The sequence below is a fragment of the Penicillium maclennaniae genome (assembly GCF_028827695.1).
Source record: "Penicillium maclennaniae strain IBT 15551 chromosome Unknown utg000002l:1.0-2354659.0:1.0-2356205.0, whole genome shotgun sequence".
Classification (NCBI taxonomy): Eukaryota; Fungi; Ascomycota; class Eurotiomycetes; order Eurotiales; family Aspergillaceae; genus Penicillium; species Penicillium maclennaniae.
Window position 1 is genome coordinate 258434 of NW_026623214.1, and position 23203 is coordinate 281636.

The following is a 23203-nucleotide window of genomic DNA, read 5'->3' on the forward strand; positions in this document are numbered from 1 at the left end:
CCAATTGCACCAATAGAAGTCTCCTATATCCATCAAGGTCTTGAACCTTTGTTTTTGATTCCATTTTGATGGAAAGCACGGTCCAGCGATCCCTTTGGCGGTCCTCATTTCGATGGAAGTGATCCCTGCCATACAGGATGAATTTTGAGAGACCGATCGGAATTTCCTCGCCCTTCATAATAGCCTTGATGCTGACCGCCACCTGGAATCCTCTCAAATGAGATCATTTAGATTTATAGGGGACTCTGAAGTATAGATATCTTTCAAGTTCCCTCCGTCCATTCCGTTTCCAATCCGGAGCCAAGCATCAGTCATTGTCACCATTCTTTTACACAACTTGTTCGCTCTCTCTACCATCTGTTTACAGTGAAGTAGACGAAGTAGTTGGAATGAGTTGGCCTCAATGGAATCACATCGATCCGGCCTTTCATCCACATGCAGAGGAGATTCATTCTTCAGACTCATTGTGTGCCTCCTACTACACGCCAGATACCAGTATTTTGGCCACAATTGACGATGTTACCTCGCCTCAAAGTCCAATCGGACATCAACTACTCTCCACAATCACGTTAAAGAGGCCCTTCATTATATTTCCATGCCCTATCCAGCCGTCTACCTTATTGGGCGATGAGCATAATACTGTTGGATATTCAGTCGTGAACGAGACATTCGGTCACAACAGTCTGTGCGTTGCCTTCGTCAAAAATGGTCTTGACCCAAAACGCCTCTCCACTGGCTTTCCTCAGATAGAATACATCAAGCATGCGGTGGCCATTTCGCCGGACATTTCGTTGATCAAAAGCAACGTGAGGATCATGGGACTTTTGAACAATCTCCAAGGAATGGACTGAAGTAAGTCTAATAAAACTGACGCTCTATTGCATATTCAATTGATTTAATGCTCCTGTATAGTGGTTCTCCCACTCAATTGAGGTGTGGTTGGGTTGGATGCCCTTACGATGGTGGGTTCACCACGAATGTCTCTCTGGAGACACATTAAGTCGACACATCTTTTCCCAGGAAAATAAAATGTCACAGCTGCAATGTGGCATATTGTCGAACGGATAATCTTCAGCAACATGTGCGATCTCACCACAGAGTTGGCCAAGGTAAGAGACGCCATTCAGATTTTTCTAGTTAAAAGAACCGAGCATGATGTTCTTGGTCGCAATTTTTCCGATGGTGCAAAGGTTGGGCAGATAGACTGGGATATAGTATCTCGGGGATAGACAGGGCATAGCACATAGCCTTTGTGTAGCTGGCGACAAATTGTTGATCGTATATTTGCGTCTAGCCCCATGTTTCCGACATCTAATGTTGTACGGTCAATCGAAGTCACATTCTGCTCTGATTTAGAGGGCTCTACACAGGTTACAAGCATACACAACAACTTAGACTCATTTTTCAGTTTCTCTTTCTTTACACGCCCTTTCCTGGCTGTCATGTTGGCACAAACTCCGTTTCTGCTTCTTTGTACAATCGAGGGTCGATCAAATACTCTCTACAAATTTTGAACTGCATGTAGATATCACGTACCTCGGGTTTTCAGCCCCAATCTGTGCTTTATGTCTCTTGAAAAGTCTTCAATTACAGTCTGACGCCTCTTGTGGCAATTGAGGGGTCGGGCATCATCGCGAGCGCAGTTATTGATTCTCTGAGGATGGAAGATGAATGACGAGAGAGATGAAGCTATGGGCCTAGAGATTATGGAGGCTGAAGCAAGGATGCGGTGAAGATGGGTAATGTCCCCAATTTGATGTGAACAGATTCGTTTTCAAATGTGATTTGCCGCTATATTCCAGTTCAGCGATAGCCTTTATTTCTGTAAGTTCAGGAAGTTGTGACACGGGCAGGCGCGCTTAATTGAAAACAGTAATATTTGGCCTATTTATGAAGCCGTGGAAAGTATGAATGGTTAAACTCAGTCGTCGCCATGTGGAAATGGTTTGCGATACGCGTCGAACCATCAAGGGCTCTGACCAAAGTGAATAATGTGCCTAGCCCTCAATGCACGCTTCGAAACATTTCTCAGACATCGGCTGTTCTGAATACCGGCTTTTTTTTTTCGTCTTAATTGAGTTAGATATAGCCTAAGGCGGCTTTCCGACTTTCAAGGAGACTAGTGATAGAGACAGCCGTTTTAGCTTTTGAAAGGGCGCAGAGAAGAAGTCAGGAAGATGTGCTACCAACCAAATAAACATGAGAAATGTAGCATAGCATAAATGGATCTCTTCAAAAAATAAGATTCCGGAGGACCGCCCTTTACATGCTATATTTTAACAAGCCACCTCACCGCATACAATTCCATCATTCAAGTTGCTTGCATTGCTAGAAGCAATGAAGGGAAAAATCAGGAATTGCGGAAGGCCAATGAACAATTAGACTAAATGGATACAAGTACGACGAGCTGCGCGACGCGTACTCAGCCTGCTCCCATCACCAGAGCCGCATTTAGATGTATTGGCAATCTCGGCTCGGGACACGCGCTGCTTTGCTACTTCAGGTGTATTAATTTCCGCCCCCTTTTTGGTGGGGCAGCGAGGCGGCTCATCATTTTGATATTGAACATGTTCGGATAACTGCCATAGCATGCAGTATATTACACAGCCTGTGAGCTCTCAAAAATTGATTTGTAGGGACGTCGAACCACAGGAACAGAACGAAGCCTATGAATTAACAAGACTTTTCTCTAGACTATTTACTCAAACATGTGAGGGGGAACTTAAGCCGCCGTCCCCACCGAAGTGGATAGGCCAGGACAGGGCCCCAGTAGCACCGGGGATATCGGCCAAATGTGGATGGTTGGGACCTGCCGTCCTTTGTCGATCCTGTCAGCCTCCGCTCGAAGCTTTTGCTTCTCTTGTCGTAGCTCACACCTTTGCCATTTTCAATCTAAAGGTCTCTAATTTCCTCTTGCATATGCTCTTTTCGGACTTCAATGGTGCTCTAATTTGAACATTAACCTACTTTCATTTCCCCAATTTAGGAGTGCCAGAGAAAGCTGTAAACACGTGCCAGGATCAGGGTAACAGCGTAGCATGAGACTTGAACTTGCTACATACTGCAGATAGGGCAAGGGTGCGTCACTATTTTCTATAGAATGAAAACGCGCAGGCAAAGTTTGGAGCTTGATCAAGATTAGCTCGACATACTTCATGATGCCTCGGGTCAAACTTGAAGGTTGGTGTTTGATTAGTGTCTAGTAGATCTGGCCTCAGTTCAGCTCAACACTTGCGCCGAATACTGCCAGAAACGAACATTCTTTCCATGATCGATATCGAATGCCATGGTATAGAGTAGACCCTCATGTGCCAGGTTAGCTCTTTAGAATACTAGCGAAGCCTCTACTGTTAGTTGATCAGGCTAAGATACAAGCCACGTATTCCGAGGAGATACAAACATGAGGAGGTAATCGGGACGGGTAGATTAGATGAGGAGATACCAAGGAAAAGACCTGGAAATACACATTGTCCGCCTAAACATGCACCCCGAGCTTTTTGAGGATAATGACTTTTTCGTATTTCCTGTTTAGTTTCACTCCCTTTGCCTTTTGGCTTCCTTTCAACATAGATTACACCTTCTTCTCTTCTACCTTCTTCATAGGTGCAATCCATCGCTTTCTTGTCTATTTCTCTCCTCTTCTCAACTTCATACTGCTGGAGTATGAACGAGAGTTTTCGGGCAGAGCGGTTGGGTCTTCAAGGAGGCAATCTCTGAGGGGCGTTGAATTCGTTATCAACAGCAAGTTCTGTCATGCCACAGCTTCTTTGCAATTCTTGTTTAGTCATAACATGTTAATATACTCATCACCAGGATCCCCCTTCCACCCAGCTTGCCCAAACTCAGGACCCATAAGCTCTCCGTTCATTCTCATTCGAAAGAAGCGGTCTCGTCTCCCAGTCTCTCGCCATCACACCCTCTGGATGAACCCCGTTCCCATTCCCGTTCCCAATCAAACTTGGCCTCATTTCTGGCCCACTTCCCATCTTCGCCAAAACAGCCGTCTTCCAAGAGACAAAGGCAACCAACGCACCACCCACAGCAGTGACCGAGAGAGTCAAAACAACATTGACCGGTACAGGATCACCACCGAAAACCTTCAGTGTCAACGTGTCCAAACCAGCCTGCGCAAAGTTTCCAACACCAGCAAGACAGATGATCAGTCCATATACCTTGCCAAACGTCTGGAAACCAAAGACTTTCGCCGAGTAATCTGACACAGCGGTATAATAGAATGGCCGATAGAGAACGAAAAGCATAATATTTCCATATGCAGCTCCCGCGCTATTCGGTATACACCCCAAAACACCGATTGCGGTAGCCGTTACCACGAGGATAGTGAGGACGGTGCGGGTTTTGAAGGTGTCAAGGAACGTGCCGATAAATGGGATTGAGAGGAGGCCGCCAACGGGGAGGAGGATGTCAAAGGCTGTATTGATTTGGCGGGCCAAGAGTGGGTCAAGGAGATAATTATATTGTTGGCGGAGAGAAGCGACGAAGTAGTTTATTCGGAGCATCATGAGGACAGTAAATAGGGTGATCAGTAGGAACCAGGGCGTGCAGAGTTGTTGAAGGGCGCTTCTGCCGTGGAGAACACCCCAGACGCCGCTTGTGTGGGTGTTCGGTGTGTTAGCGGGTATAGATGCAGGCTGAGATGGTTCAGTGGGCTCGAGGCGCGGTGATTGAATATTTGGGGATTGGAAGGCAGAGTCGTTGATCCCGCCAGATCGGGTTGATGCTGTGCCATCATCTAGAAGGCCTTGGATCTGGTTTACGATGCTCTGGCGCTGGGCGCGACGGTCAATCCGTTCGCGCTCGGCATCTTCATTTGTACCATCTACGCGATCAGCCATTTCGTCGGCGACATGTGCTGAAGCTTCTTGAACTAGCTCGCCGGCTGTTTTGTAGGATTTCTTGGGCATCACTGTAATCTGGACGGTGGCAATGAATATCGGAACGATTAGGTAGGCGATGAAGAACTTCTGGCTTGATATGTAGCCCTCGGTGTGTTCACTCAGAAGTCTGAATCCCAAGAACAAAGCGCTAGAGGCATCAAAGGCCCCCGTAAGCATGGAGAGGATCAGTCCTGATCGCGTGGGGAATGTGTTCGACAGTTGGAATGATGAGATAAACACAAATGGGCCACCGAGAGAAAGTAGTAGATATCCCGGAATGTACCCATCAAAGGGCAATTGGCCGGCGAACGCAAAAAGTACAGCTCCAAGAGCGAGACACAAACTGCCAATGAGGCCACATACGCGAGGACCATACGCATCTAGAATGGTTCCTACGGGAAGGGCAGAGACATTGGTTGCCACAGCGGCAATGGTGAACATGAGGTTCAACCTATCGTCTTGTCAGTGGTGATTCTCGTCCGAGACGTGGATAGACTTACCTAATCTCCTGACCATAGCAGACATCCACATCCTCCTCGAGCTCGGCCTGCGAGCAGAGGTTGCGATATACATTCTCGCGAATCAAAACGGGCTTAATGGCTGCAAATCCAAAGACAATTCCCGCAGCTAGAAAACAATAGATTACAGCAAGACACACCTGGACTGCAAGACGTTAGCTCCCCCGAAGACCCACACAACCAAACCAAAAGACATTAGAACAAATCAAAAAAAAAAGTTCGGCATACCGATGCGCTTAGCGGGGCTCACTTCATAAGCAGGTCTCGCAACCGACCAGGAAATTTTGGACCCTGGACCAGAGCCAGAGCCAAGGTCGGCACTTGGGGGCTCCACTCGACTCTCCCGCGTCGCCGTTGGAGAGAGAAGGGATCCAAGCAAGGAGGGGTGATCATCTCGATCGTCAGCGCTCTCGTTCCAGCCTGGCCCCGCATACGGATTGAAATTAAGCCGGCTATACGTTGAAGGGAACGAGGAGGACTGCGGAGATGGTTCTGGCAGATCGTACTCTGATTCAGTATCTGATGGAGCTGAGGCGTCTCGACCACCGATGGGGCCTGGGTAACGATCCCAACCTTCCAGGAAGGAGATACGAGGAAGAGACATCTCAATATCAAGATCAGCACATGATGAAGATATCACGATACCTGCGCGCTGTCCACAACAGAAGCTGTTCGAGCACTCTTTGCACTAAGACGGGGTCAGTCAAGTGCTATCCGAATCCCTGTTTCTTATCTCGTCACGTCATTACAAATGCGATAAGCAGGTCACATGATGCGAGCTCCCGCTGGGATGATTATGTAACCCGATCACCTCGGAGCCGAGTTTAGCTGCTTAACCGAACAAGGAAAGGTGCCTGGATCTATCTTCCTCTATATCCGATCACCACCGGCAAAATGCAATCTCCTCGTTCTGGCTGGTGATCTTCATGTCATTTAAGTTCCTGGTTCGGATGCCCCTGATACCCCTGTGTCATCCGAATTGGGAGGCATTTTGCGAAACCTACTCGGTAGACTTCGCTCAAACAGGCAGCTGGAATCCTCGGCATCTAGTCTCCCCACATCAACCACGGACGAACACACACAGGTCTGGCATTTGCTCCGGTGGTCTACCCGGCTGAGGATCCGCAGACGCGTCTTGTCTGCCGACTTACGAATCACGGCGTCGGCATCGTGAGCACGGCTCTCCAAGATCTGCAGGGTTCGACGGATCCAAACGCCATCCACGGGTCCAGTGAAATGAGATCCGAAATCGCGGACAGTGCCGAATTTTTTTTTTTTCCCTTCTATGCACTCCACCCTCCGTGCGGGATTTGTCAGGGACGGAGCAGATCCCGGTGTCGCCGATCCTATAGTCCTATCCAGTCATGAAGATTTCCCTTATGCCGGGTTTCAAGCTCCTTTTGAGTTTGATGAGCGTCTCCGCCACATGGCTCAAATAACGGCAGCCGTGACGGCTTCAGGTACGGTGGATGCTGAGGGATGCTAACGCTAGTGTTTGTACTTTAATTTGTTTGAAAGTTTAGAGACTGAACGACAGCCCTCGGATCTCGCTAGCGGATATGTCCGGCTTAACACCCGTGGGGACTCCTGCCGTCCCACTCCTGCATTATTGGGCCCAGGTTCTAAATATGCTTTATGCATACACGCAGGATTGCTGGGGAATCCCATACCACAGATTATCACTACGCTCACCGAAATACCAAGGGACGCTAGGAGGAGGAAAAAGAAGGGGTGAGGCTCTTGTCGGACAACAGAAGCCAGTTCTCGTTCTTGACCGTATAGCCCGCTGTTCCAGTATTACTCGCTTGTTCTTGCCTGCCGAATATCCGGAGGAAGCCGCAACATCTCGGCCAGAACACATCCCAGATCTGGCTCCTTCGGGCAAAGATCGGTTTTGATCAGGGTAGTGTGGAAGCCAAACTCTGTTGTGCGCGCGTGGGGGTACGTGCCATCCAACCAAATCCAGCAAGACACTGTCAAAACGGGGCTTGTGGGGAGCGTTGCACCTGGCGTCGAGAAAATATGAGGAGCCCTCTCAGGCCGTTTAGCCTGTCCAGGTATCAGCATTGGCCAATACCAAATGACGTTCCAGTACATTCGACACTCGCTCACCCGCTCCACTGTGCTAAATCTCCAAATTGCGATGGCCTGGTACCCCAAAAACTCTGCGTTGGCCTCATGATGATCTGCCGTGTACCAATCGTGATCCATACGCAGACCCCACTTCACTGAGTCTCCGCCTCTTGTTGATTACTCCTCGAGCTTTATGAATCGTTATTGCCTATATCTAGCATGCTCGGGCCTGGGATGCCGACTTTGTTCTTGACTTAGTTGTTTTGCTCGCCAGACTGCGTAATGAGGGGATGGTTCGTATTTCTCCCATATCATCGGGCTTCTGATTTAATCTTGAGGCCTGAAAAGCTTTAAGAAGAAACTGACCCTGTTTAGCCTTACATGTCGTTTGCGCCATCTGAAATGTAGGAGAGTGCTCATCGTCTGACAACATTCGGGTCTAACCTTCATCCTGTAGGTGACAAATCAGGAACAAGATGTCTACGCTGCCAGCGATCTGGTCGCGAGTGCGTACCCGCCCCGGGCAAATCTGAGGAAGTCTCCTTTCGGCATGGCCAGAATCCGTCTCTACGGGGCAAGGGCCCCCGAGGTACGGGGAGAGCGACTTGACCTTTCCGAATGACCAGGTCTGGGTTGAAACATCCTCCGAATGTAGGCGACCCCAGGGCGTGAAGATGAAAAAATTCATATCAGCTCACCCTTGCCAGATTCTTTCAAAGATGAAACCGACCAGACCGCATCAGAGTATCATGTCGTATCGGCTACAAGCCTCAAATCTCTCTCCAGGTCACCGTCGGAAGCTCGTTCGACAGCCTCGTCGACCATGGACCCTTCTCTAACTAGCTCAAGCACCAAACTCCCACTTTATGTCGCAGACGCTCAGACCGGGACCCGGTCTAACTCGGCAAACTCACCTCAATCATCTAGCACCACACCGGGCCAGCCTCGCCTCGCGAGCGCAACTGAAGCTTATCTCCTCCGACATTTTCAAATCCACATAGCACCCTGGGTAAGTATTCTTCCTGCGAACAGACCGCGCGCCTAACAATAGCCCAGCTTGACGCGGGCGATCCCGAACGACACTTTTGTGCAGATGTCGCGGGACGAGCCAGTTCGTCCCCTCTACTGTTATACGCCTGCCTGGCCGTATCAGCATGCCATCTTTCCAGAACGACAAACACCATCCCTCCTGACGTTGCAGATAGTTATCATGAGCGCTGCGTCTCAATCATGCTCCCGGTGCTCGACAGGCCCGAGTTCGAAATCGGCATCGACATCCTCCTAAGCTCCACCGTCATTCTCCGCTTTTTCGAACAGATCTCCTGTGCGTAGCGCAGTCCAGCCCAGCTCAGCCCCAGTTCTCCGCTGACATAACAAAATAGCCCACACTCCCTCCAACGACCCACAGCGCCATCTCCTCGCCGGCTCCGTATACATCAGTTCGCACGTGGACTGCGCTATATCTAGTGGCCTCGCATCGGCATCATTCTGGGTCTTTGTCATCCAAGACATCCAATTCGCACTTACGTACCAGAAATGTCTTCGGCTGACTTTCGCGCCATTTGACGACCGACTCCGCCATTGGTGGGTCGCCAAGCCGTGCACCGAGCGCGACTGGGTCAATCGCGCTATCTGGCTTCTCGCTGAGACTGTGGAATTCTGCTACAATGTTTCTGGTCGGTATGGTCCGGACATTGGTGCAAGGGAGAATGCACTGAAGCAAAGAATCGTGGAATGGGAGGCGACGAGGCCAGAGACTTTTACGCCGTTGCATGTTTCGCCGCCTGAGCCTCGAAGAGGGAAGCCGTTTCCTGTAGTTTGGTATACTACTCTATGGCATTGTGAGTTTTCTTCGCTTCTTGGGAGGAGAGGGGGGGGGGTTTCGGAAAAATAGGAGTGGTACTAATGAGAGCTTTGATCAGCTACGGCTATGCAGAACATTTGCCTTGCGAAGGCGTTATTGCTGATTCGCGAGTTCGAAGTATACGATCGGAGATTAATGGCCGCGGAGCATCATATGAGTGTCAAGGAGCGGATTACAGATAATTTGAATTATCTATGGGGCATTGCACTTTCGGCAGATGATGAACCATCTTTACGCATTATGGCTTGTCATGCATTATGTGCTTGTAAGTCAGTATGCTTGACTTTCCTCGATCTATACTAATCCTTTGATTTACAGGTAGCTCGTGGGTGGATGATCCCCAGGCACAAAACTTACTTTTCGACCTCCTTCGCCGCACAGAACGAGATAATGGATGGCCGTGGGCTTATGTAGAGCAACGGATTTTGCAAACGTGGCAGAGAAGTCCCAGGTGAATAGAATATACCCATGTTTCAATCAATAGAGACAAGAATACAATAATTCAATCAAAAGTTTCCAAGGTCGTTTGATGTCTTTTTATTTGAAAGTCTTGTCCTGTTCATGAGTTATTCGGTGATTTCGGCCAACTAGGGGTCGAACCATGGTCGATTTCAATTCACATTCATCAGGGTGATTGATGGTCATTCATAGGGCTGAGAGCATGATGTTATTCTTAAGAACTCTCCTTTCGTCTTTGCTTTCTACCAGTACCTCGACTTCCTTGGTTACTTGGATGGTTTCTGGTCTTTGTCACGACAGTCCACTAATTCCCAGATCCAAATGTGTGTTCGCAGTGTCGACTGGAGAGTTCTGAACTCCCACTGACTTTCAAACAAGCAATACGGTATCTGTTATCTATCTAGAAAACTCCTGCGCTGATAGTCCTCACGGTCTGAAGCTATCTCATGCCCAATAGCCCGGCATCAATACAGATGAGCACTTCTATATCCTCGAATACCGAAAGTTTAACCTTTCTCTGAGATATCGCATCTTCACCTTCGTCTGATAAGTACCCCAACGGTTTTCCCATACTCGACAGTAGAAAACTGAAGTATCACGCCATTGGATTTCACGCGAAAATCGGTACAGCGAACAACCCCGATGGGCAAGAAGCTATGCTTGGGCAGTGGAGTTGTCATAGTCCCGGCGCTCAGATTTGATCAGAGTAGAAGGGTAACTTTTCTCGGTAGGCCGACTGAGGATGATTTTTGAGGAGCCCAGACTCACTTGTTACGGCAAAACGGCACGCCCAGGGTTAGCCCCCTTGCCTTCGCCCAAAAAAAGTACTGAAAGGTGGATGTATTCTCATAAGTGGACCTGGCCCGCCCGTTAGCGCCATCGCGGGATAAAATCTCAGTGCTTACATGTGGGGCAACGGTACAGGCATTGGGCAGACAGACCAGAGATTTTTCATGATCCAATTAGAGAAGAAGAGTGACAGCTCTCGGGGAGATACAGGGTGACCAAGGAATAAATGTCATTCTCCACTATTATTCTGCCGGTAATATCGAGATCAATGTTTGTCGCTGTTTTGATATATGTCCGGAGGATCTCAAGACCTTCCAGGGCTGACTGATCTCGGACATTTCTACGGTTCAAAAGCCCACTCTCAAGCCCACTCTTATCAAATACTCGTGTACATAACCCATTGACCATCGCGGAAACATAGTCTGCTCCATTGAATATCGGAATGATCATTACACCCTCCCCGGTGACTCCTACAAAACCTACAGAAGTGGACTGAAGGCGTCCACTGGTCTTCTCGCGGTGGCTATGATCGGGAAGTGGATGTCAGGCCCTCAACAGCTTTGGCAATTGATCTCCTGCATGTGATACCCGTGGACCGCTCTTAGACTGTTCCATTGTTTTTTGGATTTTTTCAAAGATTCATGGACACTGAAAACCTTGCATCGAAAGATTGAAAGACTTGAGCAATTTAATTGGATTGCGCCTGAACGCTTTTTATTGCCTGGACATACTGACCATGCGCCAAATGTATCTAATATGCAGAACGCAGAGCAGATGTGCCCATCAGCTTTCGCCGCCCCAGGGGCTTCTTTACTTGATAGTAGCCGAATATCTTGAAATGCACGACGGAGAGAATTCTTCTTTGGCTTGTATGTAGGAGCTCAAAGAGCCTGGGAGTGCAGAGCAGACTGAGTGTTACCCTCTTCGATTGGATAGAGGAAGAACTCAAAGAATTTTCGATTGATCTAGATGTTTATTTTAGAGGGTTGTGTGAGATATCGAGACTTCGAGATTAGATTGCATCATGAGATGGAACTTGATGGATGTAATGGAGGAAGGTTTTTGAATGCACGACTGACATAATTGATGTCAGGGGTATAATAAGAAAGAGAAGAAAGAGTAACAAAAGCCAATTTACCGACCGTCTAGAACCAGGTATTCCCATCAAAAGCCGGGGGGAATGTAAACAATCCCTCGTCCATCATGGTTCCCAATGCAAATAGGTTGTCTGGATCAAATGTTTCTTCCATGCCTAGTCCGTTCTGTACACTCATCTGGTCGAGGGCATGTTGACTGACACGTCTGCGTAAGGACCGCCCACCATTGGCGGCGCTGTATTGGGTGTTCCGCGGTCTGTTGTGAAGGGCTGATAGTAGGCGTGGCTTCCGATGTTTGGATCGGTGGGCCCAGTAATGGAGGATGTGAAGGACGGTGTTGACCAGGACGTTGTGGGTACTTCCGCTTGGCCGTAGGTGGTGCCTCTTGGTGTCGTTGAATTTGAGATGTTCTGATTCAGCGTCGCTGGTGAGTAGAATGATCCCTGACCGGAAGGTGGACGATGCGTGAATGAGCCGTTCAATTGAGCTCGACCGGATCGGTTCCCTGTTGCAACTTCGCTGAGAAGATCGAGGGGTGTTGCGCCTTGTTTCAACTGGGTTTGCTGCGGTGTTGGCTTATCGCTTGGTGTGTCCGAGCGCATCTCGGTTCCGAAGATCTCGCGCAGTGCCGGTCCGTTCTCCTTCTTCTTGACAAACCAGTTTCGCAGCATCATGATGATATTTCCGAATTTGGCTGGGGCCCGGCCGCCGTCAAGAGCGGCAGCAGCGCGATAATGGTTGATAACTTTTTCAAGGTACCATTCGAGCTTCAGGCTTTGCATGTCGATGACTTGTCCAATCCGCGTTTCACTCGCGGTCAAGAGTGAGTAAATCTTAATCAAGCTGACAACCGGGTACGATGTTCGGGCCAAAGATACAGTCGGCAGACAAATGAGGCGCTGCGGGTCGACTGAAAGTATGGCGTCCAAGCTTTGATGGATTGATTTGATGCATGTAGTGAGAGCATCGATAAGCGGGGCCATAGCCGAGGCAGGCAAGTCACCATTCTCCGGGGAATTGGAAATGACACTGTCCTTGCAGTCGATACTCATGGCACTTTCGTGGACAAAAAGATTGATAACATAGTACGTATGTGCCAGAGGGACTGTACATGTCAGGAAATGAGGCAAAGTCGACGAAAAGATGACTTACTGGTGAACAGCTCCACTGGGATGTCCTTCTTCCATTGTGTCAGCTGATTATTGAAAGCCTTGATTGTGTATCTTGTTTTGCTGTCTGAGAAGGAGGTCGTGGAGTCAGGATCATCGCTCGATAGCTGCACTCCTGCCTCCTCCATGATGAACCCAAGTTTGGCCCACCAGATAACTTGCCGGTCCGATGGCAAGGCGTCGGGGTGGTTTTCCAAAATATGAAGACAATCGTCCATATATGGATGCCACCTGACCAGATGGGTTCTCCTCAAAGCGGTGGTCACCCTTATCACGTTAGAAACTTCCAGAAAACCCAACACAAAAGACTCACTGAACGGCCAGGAAATAACACCCCACCCAGGTTCGTCTCGCCTCAGGTCCACTAAGATCGACATTCGGACCCTGGGGCTTCTTGATTAGAAGTTCTCTGAGACGCACGAAGGGTTTAAGATCACCCTGAGTCCGACGATTTAGGCCAATGTCCATAGCTAAGACCACGGCTAGGTGGATGAGCTGATAAAATTTGAGTTCCTCAAGATTGTCCGGTGGCATGTACCAGATTGCGGAGACCAAGATTGCCTGGATTAGTTCGAGAGACTTCTCACCCTTGACAATGACGCGATCCGCCATCACTTTGTAAGTCTCAGTCAAGAGTGGGAGCTGGGCATCTTTGTTGAATTTGCCAACCGCAGTAGCAATGATCGCCAGGAACAAAATAGGTCTGTCGCGGCGCACATCTTCCATTGTTGTTCCAGGACGAAAGACCACCATGGGCATCTCTACTGCGAGTTTATTGACGTAGTAATCGAAGGCAAGATTGGCCGTTTGAATATCAATGAGTCCCTTGTCAACTATATCCGCGAATTCATTCGCTGCCTCAACTTTTCGGCGGTGCAGTCTCGCCAGAAAAAGGACCACGCCATTTAGAGGCCGAAGGCTTGTGTATTTGCTCTGTAGATGGACTATCAGAACGGATATACTGCGACGCCAAGAGCTCATCGTGGCTGCGCTTATTGCCCGCCACGTGGAATTCTCCCGAGAGCCATCGCCCTGGGACAGGCTCTTCCCGAGGAGATCGGGACTGTTGCACCGGGGGTGCCATGGCGAATGCATTATTATGTGATTGCTGTAGTGTCGCAGTCAGGGCATCAATCTTGCGCTCGAGCTCCGTGACCCGGCTATCCGTCTTTTTCTGGCGTTTTCGAGTCGGCGCCGTCACAATACATGTGCGACGCGCCTTGGCGCATCGCTTACATGGTGCATCAAGGTTACTTAGGTCGGGATCACACCGTACCTTGAGCTGACGACAAGGCTCACAAGCCCGAGACCGTTTGAGATCCACGTGATGATCTTCAGGTTCGGTGGAGGTGGCAGTAGGATGTGACCCCATGGAGAACTCGGCCCGATTACCGGGGAATCATCCCGTTGGGAATGCATGGCCATGTGCGATGGTGGCTCCGGGTAGTCGGACATTGCGGTCGGATCGGCAAATGCAATCGCCGGTCACGTCAAAACTCCAGCAGGACCGGTCGCTGGGCTGCGGAATGTTAATTTCTTGGGTATTGGAGCCATTGGATGCAGATATTCCATAGCGGAGAGGCTGTACCTAACGTGTAAATGAGACCTTCGAAGTGATGGTGTGTGCTTCGCAAGCCCGAACGGAGCACGGTGGTTGCAAGCACCGACTGCCGATGTGAAGTTGTGTTTAGTTGTACTGCGCGTGGCTGCTGCAGTCTGATCGTAAGCGGCACTCAGACAACACGCGAGCCAGATTTAATCAAGCTCTTGGCTAAGGGAATCGACTAGTCCCTGGAAATTCGATATTCTTTGACGTCGCAGTTCGTTTGAGGCGGGCGACGATGGGTCTCGTCAGCACAGCACGTGATCTGCCGCAACAAAGGTGATATCGCAACATTTTGGTTCCAAGCGGGGAGATGTCGAAATGAGTTCTGTAACGTCTTTCTATTTCTTCACTTTGGCCTCTTTTCGAATTAACGCCGAGTCAGAATGTAAAGACGGATTTCAATTAATTATGCTAGGTTCATTTCATCATTACATCATAAGCAAGTAGTGCACAGAGCAAAAGAAATTTCCTCACCAGCGCCGCTCGGCGTATGGAACAAAAGAAATAGAATCTCTCCAAGTGAATGCACTTGTGGGGTACAAGATGACAAACAAGATTTGATCAAATACTATGTCAGATTAGGAGGACACCTTATGCAATGGGCACTCCGGCTTCCGCTTGAACCAGTCAACGATACATCCCCTGTGAAATTTGCACAGGCACTCAAGACGGACAAGGTCCTGGCCAACCTCATAGTCCTCCATACAGATCGAGCACTCTGCCGGTTCACTGGGTCCGCTAAGACAATCCTTCTCCGTGGCTATGAATGTGACCATACGGGCGACTGCAGAGGCGGGGGACGGACTCAACACCGAAGGACTCAATGCCGAGGAATCCTGTGGGGCGGGTGAGACACGGCTTTCGATACATTGCACAATATGGGCCTCTCGAGACGCAGGTGGTGCGTCGGCGCTGAGAGGAGGGAAGAGGGCGCCGCATATCGGGCATAGGTCGCGCTCGCTTACAGGAGGAGGGGCTCTCCTGGTGGAGGTGCTTTGTGCTGGTGCAGGCCGAGCGGCACCAGAAACGTGCATGGCAGGGGGGGCCGGTGAATCGACGACTGCCCCGGCGAATCTCATCCTCATGAACTCGACCCTGATCGTAGGGGTAGGGATGACGGCTATCGTGAACAAGTTCCTGGCGCAGCGATAGACGGCGGTACGATTCACTCGGGCGTCGTTCCTGGCGAGTGTCGTCCTGCAAGGATTGTGAGCTTGATGTATCGGCTCGAAGAAACAACACCGACTTACTGGACGTATAGCAAAATGATGCGCAGAGAGCGGAAGCATCGTAGAAGAGAGTGACTGGGTCGACCGGTGACCGTGAGGCCGTACAGGCGTGTAATTTAATGGATGAGGATTTGGGTCGGGGACGCAGGGGTTGCAGAGTCGTACTTCCTCACCACCCCCCAGAGCAGGATTTATAAGTGATGAAGACACAGGCTCTTCTCCAGTAAGATCAACAATTTGGCGGGGTAGAGGTATTGGCGGAGACGTGGGCATTGAAGAAGAGTCGGGTGGACGCACAATGTACTGCCTGGGGATGGTAATCCGATGTGGAGAGCAAGCAGCACAAACGACGCGCCCGCACTTCCGGCAATGATGTTTCCGATACCAGAGCTTAAATACTGTGCCGCATATCGGGCACTCCGTGACTTCTGAATCAGGCTGCCACCTGGGTAACTCTGTTTCCCTTTCAAGGTTCTCATCGTATTGACTGGTGCTCCTTTGCCCTGCTGACAACTCTGGACCATGTCCGAAGAAATCAGACATATCCCGGTTTGTCAAGACAGACTGTCTTGATGCCCGCCTCGAAGACATTGGTGACCCTGCATTTCCCGCGCCAAGAGGAGTCCCTTCAGCTGAATGGTGTGGGTGACCTGGTTCCTCGCGCGAGAGCGAAGCATCGTGGCCTTGATCAGGCGGAGAAGATGTTATGTCGATTGCTGTGGCATAAGAGGACCCAACGGTGGAAGAGGCAGCCCTTGAGGACGGGACAATCATTGATATTGATCGATGTGGGATCGCCTCTTGAGGATTGCCCTCGCGAGAGGGTGCTTCTCCGGAGCGAGTACGTTGCAGACGTGGATTCTCGCCAAGACTTACCATCCGTCGCTTACGGTGTCTTGCTGGGTGTGAAGGCATCGGTCTGGTGAGATCAATCATGGGTCCTGCCCTTGATGACGCCACATCGGGGTGGCCCGTTGGTCTGGAAAATTCCGACTCTTCCTCCATATCCTGTGTGCCTCCACGGAGATTTACAGCCCCTGAATTTTCCCCACCTTGAAAGTTTCGATCGTCTGCAACTTCAAGATCCGACTGGCGTCCAGCGCTCAAGTCTTCATTATATTCACGAATTTGGGAACCAACACTCTCGTCGGCGGAGAAGGGACCTGTCGTGTGGGTCGGTAATGATGCAGAATTGGAGCCAGACATCATGGATCCCTGTGTATATGCCGTCGATGCGATCCGATCTCCTTGTTCTTTTATTGGCATCGAGAACCGGTCCCGAGCATCCAGTGTCTAATTTGTCATGAAGTCTTCGGCGGTTATGATCTTCATACGCGGTGGCGATATATTTGCGGTCCTTCGGCGATGTGTGACAGGGGTATATGGCGGATATATAGCGTATCGGACACGAAAGTGACGATTAAGGGAGAGATCGCTCAGAGGCAGAAGATGCTGGAGGGTCTCGTGACCGCTTATCGGCTGGAGAAAGAGGTAGAAACAAAAAGCTGCTGGCGCGACGACGACAAATCACGCAGTGATTCGATCAAAATTCTATACGTTTTCGGTGAGCGCTTGACAGGGGCAACTGACTGGAGAGACAGCCGTCACCAAGGCCGGGGTCATGTAAGAAGGTGAAGTTTGGGTCCGGTTCGCCTTATCAGTGGGGCCTTGGGCCTTGAAGGCGGTGTGAGGCGTAATCTCAGTCGGGAGTGGCAAAATCCCTGGCCGAGATTGTTTGCCTTTTTGGCTTTCACGTTTCCAGGATCATGATAATTATGTGTAGTATCTGTTCACAAGGTCGTTGATCATTTCAAACCCAGCTCTCAATTCATGATTTGACCAGAATATATCCACCAAGCTATATTACGCATACTATTAAGATACCATAACACATCTCCAACACAGAAGAGGCATCTGCAATCCTGGTTCAAATAATAGCAAGAAATTATTAACCACTCCATTGAGACCAGCGTAAGTAGAAACCGGTATCATCAAGTACCAAGCAAACAACGCTGGGACATTCAAGAAAATGAACGCCAAGCAAATTTTTAGACACAACAAGTACCAAAGAGATTCGTTACGGCGTCGATCCGATCGAAAGATACTTGTTGCATGTGCGAGTGGTGAAACACGATATATTGAATGTACACTACCGGTGGTAGAGGAGATAGGAGGTAGAGAAGACGTTTGGGTCAGGGCGAAGATACATTTAGGAGTCGGGTTGCTCTGTGTTCCCCTGTCCAATCTCGTGCTCGTGCCCGTTCCCGTGCTCTGCATCGTCGACTAGTTCGGCGGCACTGCCGATCCAAGAGGATTCTCGACTGCCGTGGATGATCTTGTCTTGTGTCCGATGGGATGGGACATAGCCCATGCTTGAAGGGCGATCTGGGTGGTCTGTTCGAGTCTCGCGGCCAACTCGGTGTGAAGAACTCTGGGAGCCAGATGTTGAGGCGAGGGATTGGCCTCGTTCGCGGGATGTTGAGCTGCTGCCACTGAATGGGAGGCGGGCTGTGGCGGGGGAGGAAGGTCGGAGGTGGTCTTCGTCTGGGGAGATAGGATCAGAGCCGGACTTTGCTTGGGGAGAGGTTGTTTCGGTGACGATTGGAAGGGGTGCGGCGAGCTCTTCTGAGCCCTCTTGTGCTTGAGTGCGGCGCGACCCAACTCGGCTGGGGAGCTCGATGCTTCCGACCGAGTTCACTTGGGGTAGAACAGGGGCACGGGCGTCGCTGGACCGTGGGCCTTCCACGTCCTCTTCGGAGTATCTGTATGGCTCCTCTCCGCTGGAATTCTGACGAGAGTGGCCACCAGCCGCTGCATCTTCGGGATCGTCGTGATATGGCTCCTCGTTGTAGTCGCCCTCCGGGAAAAGACCGGGAGGTGGTGCCCGAGCACTTCGGACGACCTCGAATCCCTTTCCTTTATCCTTGGTTTTGCCTTGGAACATATTGCGGAACCAGCCTGTGGCAGAAGAAACAGGACCTGTGGGGTCTGCGGGACCCGTTTTCAGCTTGCGAGTGCCGGTATGCGAGAGTGGAGGACCACGCACACGATAATAGAAGTCCACCTCGCGTACGGCGTAGTCCTTGCGCTTCCGAGGATCCTCCAATTCAAGATCATCCTTGGGAGCAGGCAAATAAGCCGGCGTCGGCGTACCTCGACCCGACATTGGCGGTGCACTTTCCACGTCCTCGTTCGTGTTAGCCCGACTAGACTTCATGAAACTCCTTGAGCTTCTCTTCCCCTTAGATGAAGGCTCGATCGGGGAATTCAGCTGGGATGACGCTCGACGCCCTGGTCGGGGCGGTCTATAGTACGGATCCCGAGGATGCGCACCGATGAAGGTGCTGCTATTCGGTGAGTCACCAGGGAAGCCAGCTCCGGTATACGCGGTGGGTGACGGCGTATATAGTCCGCCACTAGCTGCTCGGCTGTGTGTTCCACCTTGAGAGCTGGCATACTCCAGCACTGCACTGGCACGCCCTTCGCTAGCCGTAGCACGGTTCAGCAGCAAGGCAGAGCTGCCCGATAGACTGCGCGGACGGGACCCGTCAAACTGAGATGACATACGATCGTCAACGTGTGCGAGCATGGCTGCCTCTGATCCAAGGCTCTGGCGGGTAATATCGCGATTCGGAGCCCGTCTTGACAGCTGCCGCATGCCAAGAACCTTGACCAAGCCACCACGAGTGGCACCACCGGCACCAGCGAGTCTCGCCAAAACTTCAATCAATGTTTGGAGAGCGTTTAGGAAGAATCCAAAGATTAAGACCAAGGCATGCAGCACGAGAATCACATAACCAACCCATCCACGGGTGGCGGTCGAGACCGCGAGAGATGGAACAAACACAATACTCAGAATGATGGTCAGGAATCGGATGATGGAGAACACGCCATGATAAAGGTTCATGTGCGTTGGTGTGGGAAATGGGCGGAATGCTACGAGAGTGAGCACGGAGACAACCTCACAAACTGCCAACAAGACAACCTGAGCAATTCCAGAAGGCTGTAAAGCTCCGATGGCCACGCCACGGGCAAAGTTTAGGAGGATCGGAACCATGGCGAATGCCGCTGCATCGTCGCAGTAGGTGTTGTATAACGGCCCATATAAGAGCACTGTTGGTAAGTCGTCGAAGAGATGAGACTTGGGACGAGTCGATGCAATGATACGAACCATCCAGATGGAGAAGCATATTAAGATCACGATGACGAGTGCCGCCAAAGCAACGCTGTAAGCTGGAGACCCACTAGCAATGACCAACTGGAAGAAAGAGAGCGAGATAATTGGGAGAAGCAGGTAGTTAAACACAACGCGAATGATGTTGCCAACGGTGAAAGGCATGTTCTTCGAGCGCAGATCCTGTTCTGTACTATGCGCCAGCTCGCGTAGGAGCCAGCGTATCCCAAATCCAATCTGGGTTAGGACCGTGATGCAGATCAAAATAACAAGTAGCCAGACCATCATGCCCGGCCAAATGTCGCGCGCGGTGGCCATTCCCACCAATTGATTCATGCGCTCGAGTCCGTAGGTCGCGTTGACCGCATAGACACCATCCACGACTGGATTATACCCTGCACCGGGATGGACAAAGCTCTGATTGAACATGAGGACAGACCAAGAACCCTGGCTCACGGCTGGTTGGAAGTACCCAGGGTAGTCCAAGGACAGAGCCCCTGTCAGCACGACGTACTGCAAATACTGCAGGCAATCCGCAAATCCGGGGGTCACCAGTCGAAGAACATCCTCGTCGCGCCCGTAGTTGCTCGTCCACCGGAAGGGATCTGTGGTTCCCCAAGGACTATACATAGCAGCAGTCACCGTTGCGACTCCAACCAAAATCAAGATAACCAGTGGCACAAAAGTCAAGGCATTTCTGAGGGTTGCGCCAAAGTCCGGTGTGATCGGTATCGTTATGCAACCTATCTCAGCAGCATCGGCGTCGCCAGATCGGATGACTAGCGTCGGGGTGATGGTAGAAAAGCGATATGTCGAAAGCATGTCATGCTGGACAGAGAAGGCGCGCAAGGTGCTCAAATCAGTCCTACAGAAAAATCGCGTTAGGTAGAGATCAAGTGCAAGGCATGATTCCACTCACAAATTGTAGTTGAAGACTGGGCCCAGCGGGCACTCGCCCTGGGTGACAGACTCGCAAAATCGCGAGGCATTAGAAAAAGCCGAAAAGCTCAGCACGTCCAACGAGGTTAGTAGCGTGCTGTACTTGTTGTTTGAAGCGCTTAAATCCACGATCTTGCCGAGGGTGTCGTTCGGATTACTCCATGACGAGGAGTTCCATGAGGGATAGTCCGATGTTTGGTCGGCCGTGCCGGTCACATTCCCATAAACTGTTACATTCAACGGATGTAAAGGGTCGCTCAGGTTGTATCTAACGGCGACATCGAGAGGCACGTATTGGAGAGACGCAGGGTTGGAGTCGAGGATCGATTTGCTCAGGCAGTTGTCAAATTCTAGCAGCACCGCTGCTGCTGGCGCCGTCCAGAGCAAACAAACCAGAGCAATCCACCATCCCAGCGTCAACCGTGTGGTGGAGGCTTTTCGCGGCCGGTGGGAAACAGAGAGGCCGCGCGGACAATACGAGTTCGCTTGGGCCTGTTTCCCAGGCGTACACGTCGAGTTGTGACGCATCTCGTCTGTCTCGGGTATCCGGGATGACCTCCTGGGGGAGGTCAGCCCCCGTAGCGAGTAATCGAATCCACGTTGTGTAGATGTCAATATTGTTCGGCCCAGGTCGCGTCCGAGGAGCGGATAGGGGACTGGAGGGTGGGTGGGAGGAAGAGCAGATCCGAGTCGGCAGGTTGGAAGAGGGGAGAGAAACGTGAGGTACGCAAGTCGAATAGGGAGGGGAGACTAGGTTCGTGTCGGTGCTAGAGTGACAAGTGTCGGGTGAGTTAGGCACAAGGAGTGTTTTTGCTGCGCCCCGGTGGAGTTGTTATTATTAGCGCTACTTAGGAACTGCAGCTATACAGACACACCTAGGGACATTGTGCAATGAAGAGACTAGTAATTGCATACTTGAATGACCTAAAATCAAAGAATGGTTTAATCATAATTATGCTATGTGCAATTAATCTTCAAAGCAAGGAACGAATCGTACCGTCGAGAGTATCCGGAAATAGTAACCGATCAACCTCATACTTTCTCCCTTGCTACATCTGCGCTCTGCGCTCTGCAATCGTTTCAATTATATCCCAACCTTGGCCCTGACCCTAGCAATTGAAAATTGACGACACCTAGGTGCTCAGTAGCTGAATAAAATCTTCAATTCTGTTTCACGCCAACGCTGTCTCACTCGGTGTTCCCTTATCCACGGGATTCCACCTGAAAGCTCGCCGATCAGGATAACAACTTGTTCTTGAGACACGGCCCGAGAAAATAACCATGGTTCAACCCAATAGCAAGGCTAAGAGCCTTTTCTGTCTTTCAGTGTCTCACTGTGGGGGATGTGGCTGGGACCCCTCCGAACACGGCTATACCGGTACGCAGGGTCCTGCTAGGGCAAGCCACAGAGGGCTACTGCTGTACAAGACGGCGGTTTCAACTTGGCACCAACATAAGGGCATTCTCCATATTGAGATATGACGTGCCTTATTCATGGGAAATCTCTGGGTGTGTTCACGCATTTTAGCACTATTTAGACCTGGACCAGCCATCGTCTTCTTACAGAATCCCGTTGGCGCTATGGATGGGACGCATCCACTTGGCCGGATCAGCGCCCGGCACATCTGAGCCACGATCATAGCCGTCCTGTATACTACCTTCTTCCTTAAATCAAACCGTCTTCCTTGGATCCAAGACCCTCATCACCTCCCCTTCTCTTCCCCATCACATCTCAACAAATGTGAACCGAAGGGGATTGAACGGCTCGTCCCTCACACTCTCGTGATTCCTATGCAGAATCTGGTTCATGAAGCTGGACATGGTGAACAGATCTATCTCTCAGGTTCTCTGCTTTCATGGCCGCCAGAGCGTCTTCCCTATGCAGCTCCAGACCCAGACACCGGTATTCTAACCAATTCAACGACGCACGAACATGTGATACACCCCCCTCTCCTGCGCGTGTATACGTCGCCCGCTGCTTCGGACTAAGTACGCGATGAGATCCGAAGGTCGTCTATGCCGAGGCGAGAGACAATTATTCGAGATGCTTGGTCCGGCTATTGCGCAATCGCTATAGCGTGAGTCTCATCACTTGTGAAACAAACCGTGCGGCGTCGATTTCGGAAGGACCCTGTATCTATAACTTGGCAAGCGGCTGTATGGTTCGAGGCGGCGGGTTTGTGGGCTTGTTCCGTGGTTTGTGGTGCATATCAGGTCAGGGCGATGTTAGTGGAGGTTTGGCATAATTCTAGAGTGCAGTCAAGGTAAAAACATAAGGTAATATTTGTATATTTATGTGTTTGACCCTTGTGGTTTAGTTGGGACGTAAGATGTAAGGTCGGAGATGTGAAGTTTCGAGCTCTGGTTGGTGCGGGTGTATATTCTTATGTT

The 23203-nt window shown here is 50.5% G+C and overlaps 6 protein-coding genes across 6 annotated transcripts; 1 reads left to right on the forward strand and 5 right to left on the reverse strand.

The window, feature by feature from the left end:
* Nucleotides 1–3842: 3842 nt before the first annotated feature.
* On the reverse strand, nt 3843–6017 carry N7477_001335 (putative MFS transporter Fmp42; the record flags this gene model as incomplete). Its single annotated transcript, XM_056962998.1, has 3 exons — nt 3843–5346; nt 5396–5522; nt 5642–6017. The coding sequence occupies 3 exons, from the start codon at nt 6015–6017 to the stop codon at nt 3843–3845; spliced, it is 2007 nt and encodes a 668-aa protein (XP_056825917.1).
* A 1193-nt stretch (nt 6018–7210) lies between these two features.
* Nucleotides 7211–7624, reverse strand: N7477_001336 (uncharacterized protein; the record flags this gene model as incomplete). The annotated part of the gene is made up of 2 exons (XM_056962999.1): nt 7211–7462; nt 7526–7624. The coding sequence occupies 2 exons, from the start codon at nt 7622–7624 to the stop codon at nt 7211–7213; spliced, it is 351 nt and encodes a 116-aa protein (XP_056825918.1).
* Nucleotides 7625–7704: 80 nt separating this feature from the next.
* Nucleotides 7705–9805, forward strand: N7477_001337 (uncharacterized protein; the record flags this gene model as incomplete). Its single annotated transcript, XM_056963000.1, has 7 exons — nt 7705–7779; nt 7944–8075; nt 8142–8495; nt 8543–8810; nt 8869–9327; nt 9409–9615; nt 9669–9805. Coding segments are annotated over 7 exons (1632 nt in total), but the record flags the coding sequence as incomplete, so codon positions are not given.
* A 2063-nt stretch (nt 9806–11868) lies between these two features.
* Nucleotides 11869–14319, reverse strand: N7477_001338 (putative C6 transcription factor (War1); the record flags this gene model as incomplete). The annotated part of the gene is made up of 5 exons (XM_056963001.1): nt 11869–12800; nt 12848–13131; nt 13178–13697; nt 13762–14095; nt 14164–14319. 5 exons carry the CDS (start codon nt 14317–14319, stop codon nt 11869–11871), a joined length of 2226 nt encoding a protein of 741 aa, XP_056825920.1.
* A 729-nt stretch (nt 14320–15048) lies between these two features.
* On the reverse strand, nt 15049–16905 carry N7477_001339 (phosphatidylinositol-3-phosphate-binding ubiquitin-protein ligase; the record flags this gene model as incomplete). Its single annotated transcript, XM_056963002.1, has 1 exon — nt 15049–16905. One exon carries the CDS (start codon nt 16903–16905, stop codon nt 15049–15051), a length of 1857 nt encoding a protein of 618 aa, XP_056825921.1.
* A 1003-nt stretch (nt 16906–17908) lies between these two features.
* Nucleotides 17909–21340, reverse strand: N7477_001340 (uncharacterized protein; the record flags this gene model as incomplete). The annotated part of the gene is made up of 2 exons (XM_056963003.1): nt 17909–20738; nt 20793–21340. 2 exons carry the CDS (start codon nt 21338–21340, stop codon nt 17909–17911), a joined length of 3378 nt encoding a protein of 1125 aa, XP_056825922.1.
* Between the last annotated feature and the right edge of the window lie 1863 nt (nt 21341–23203).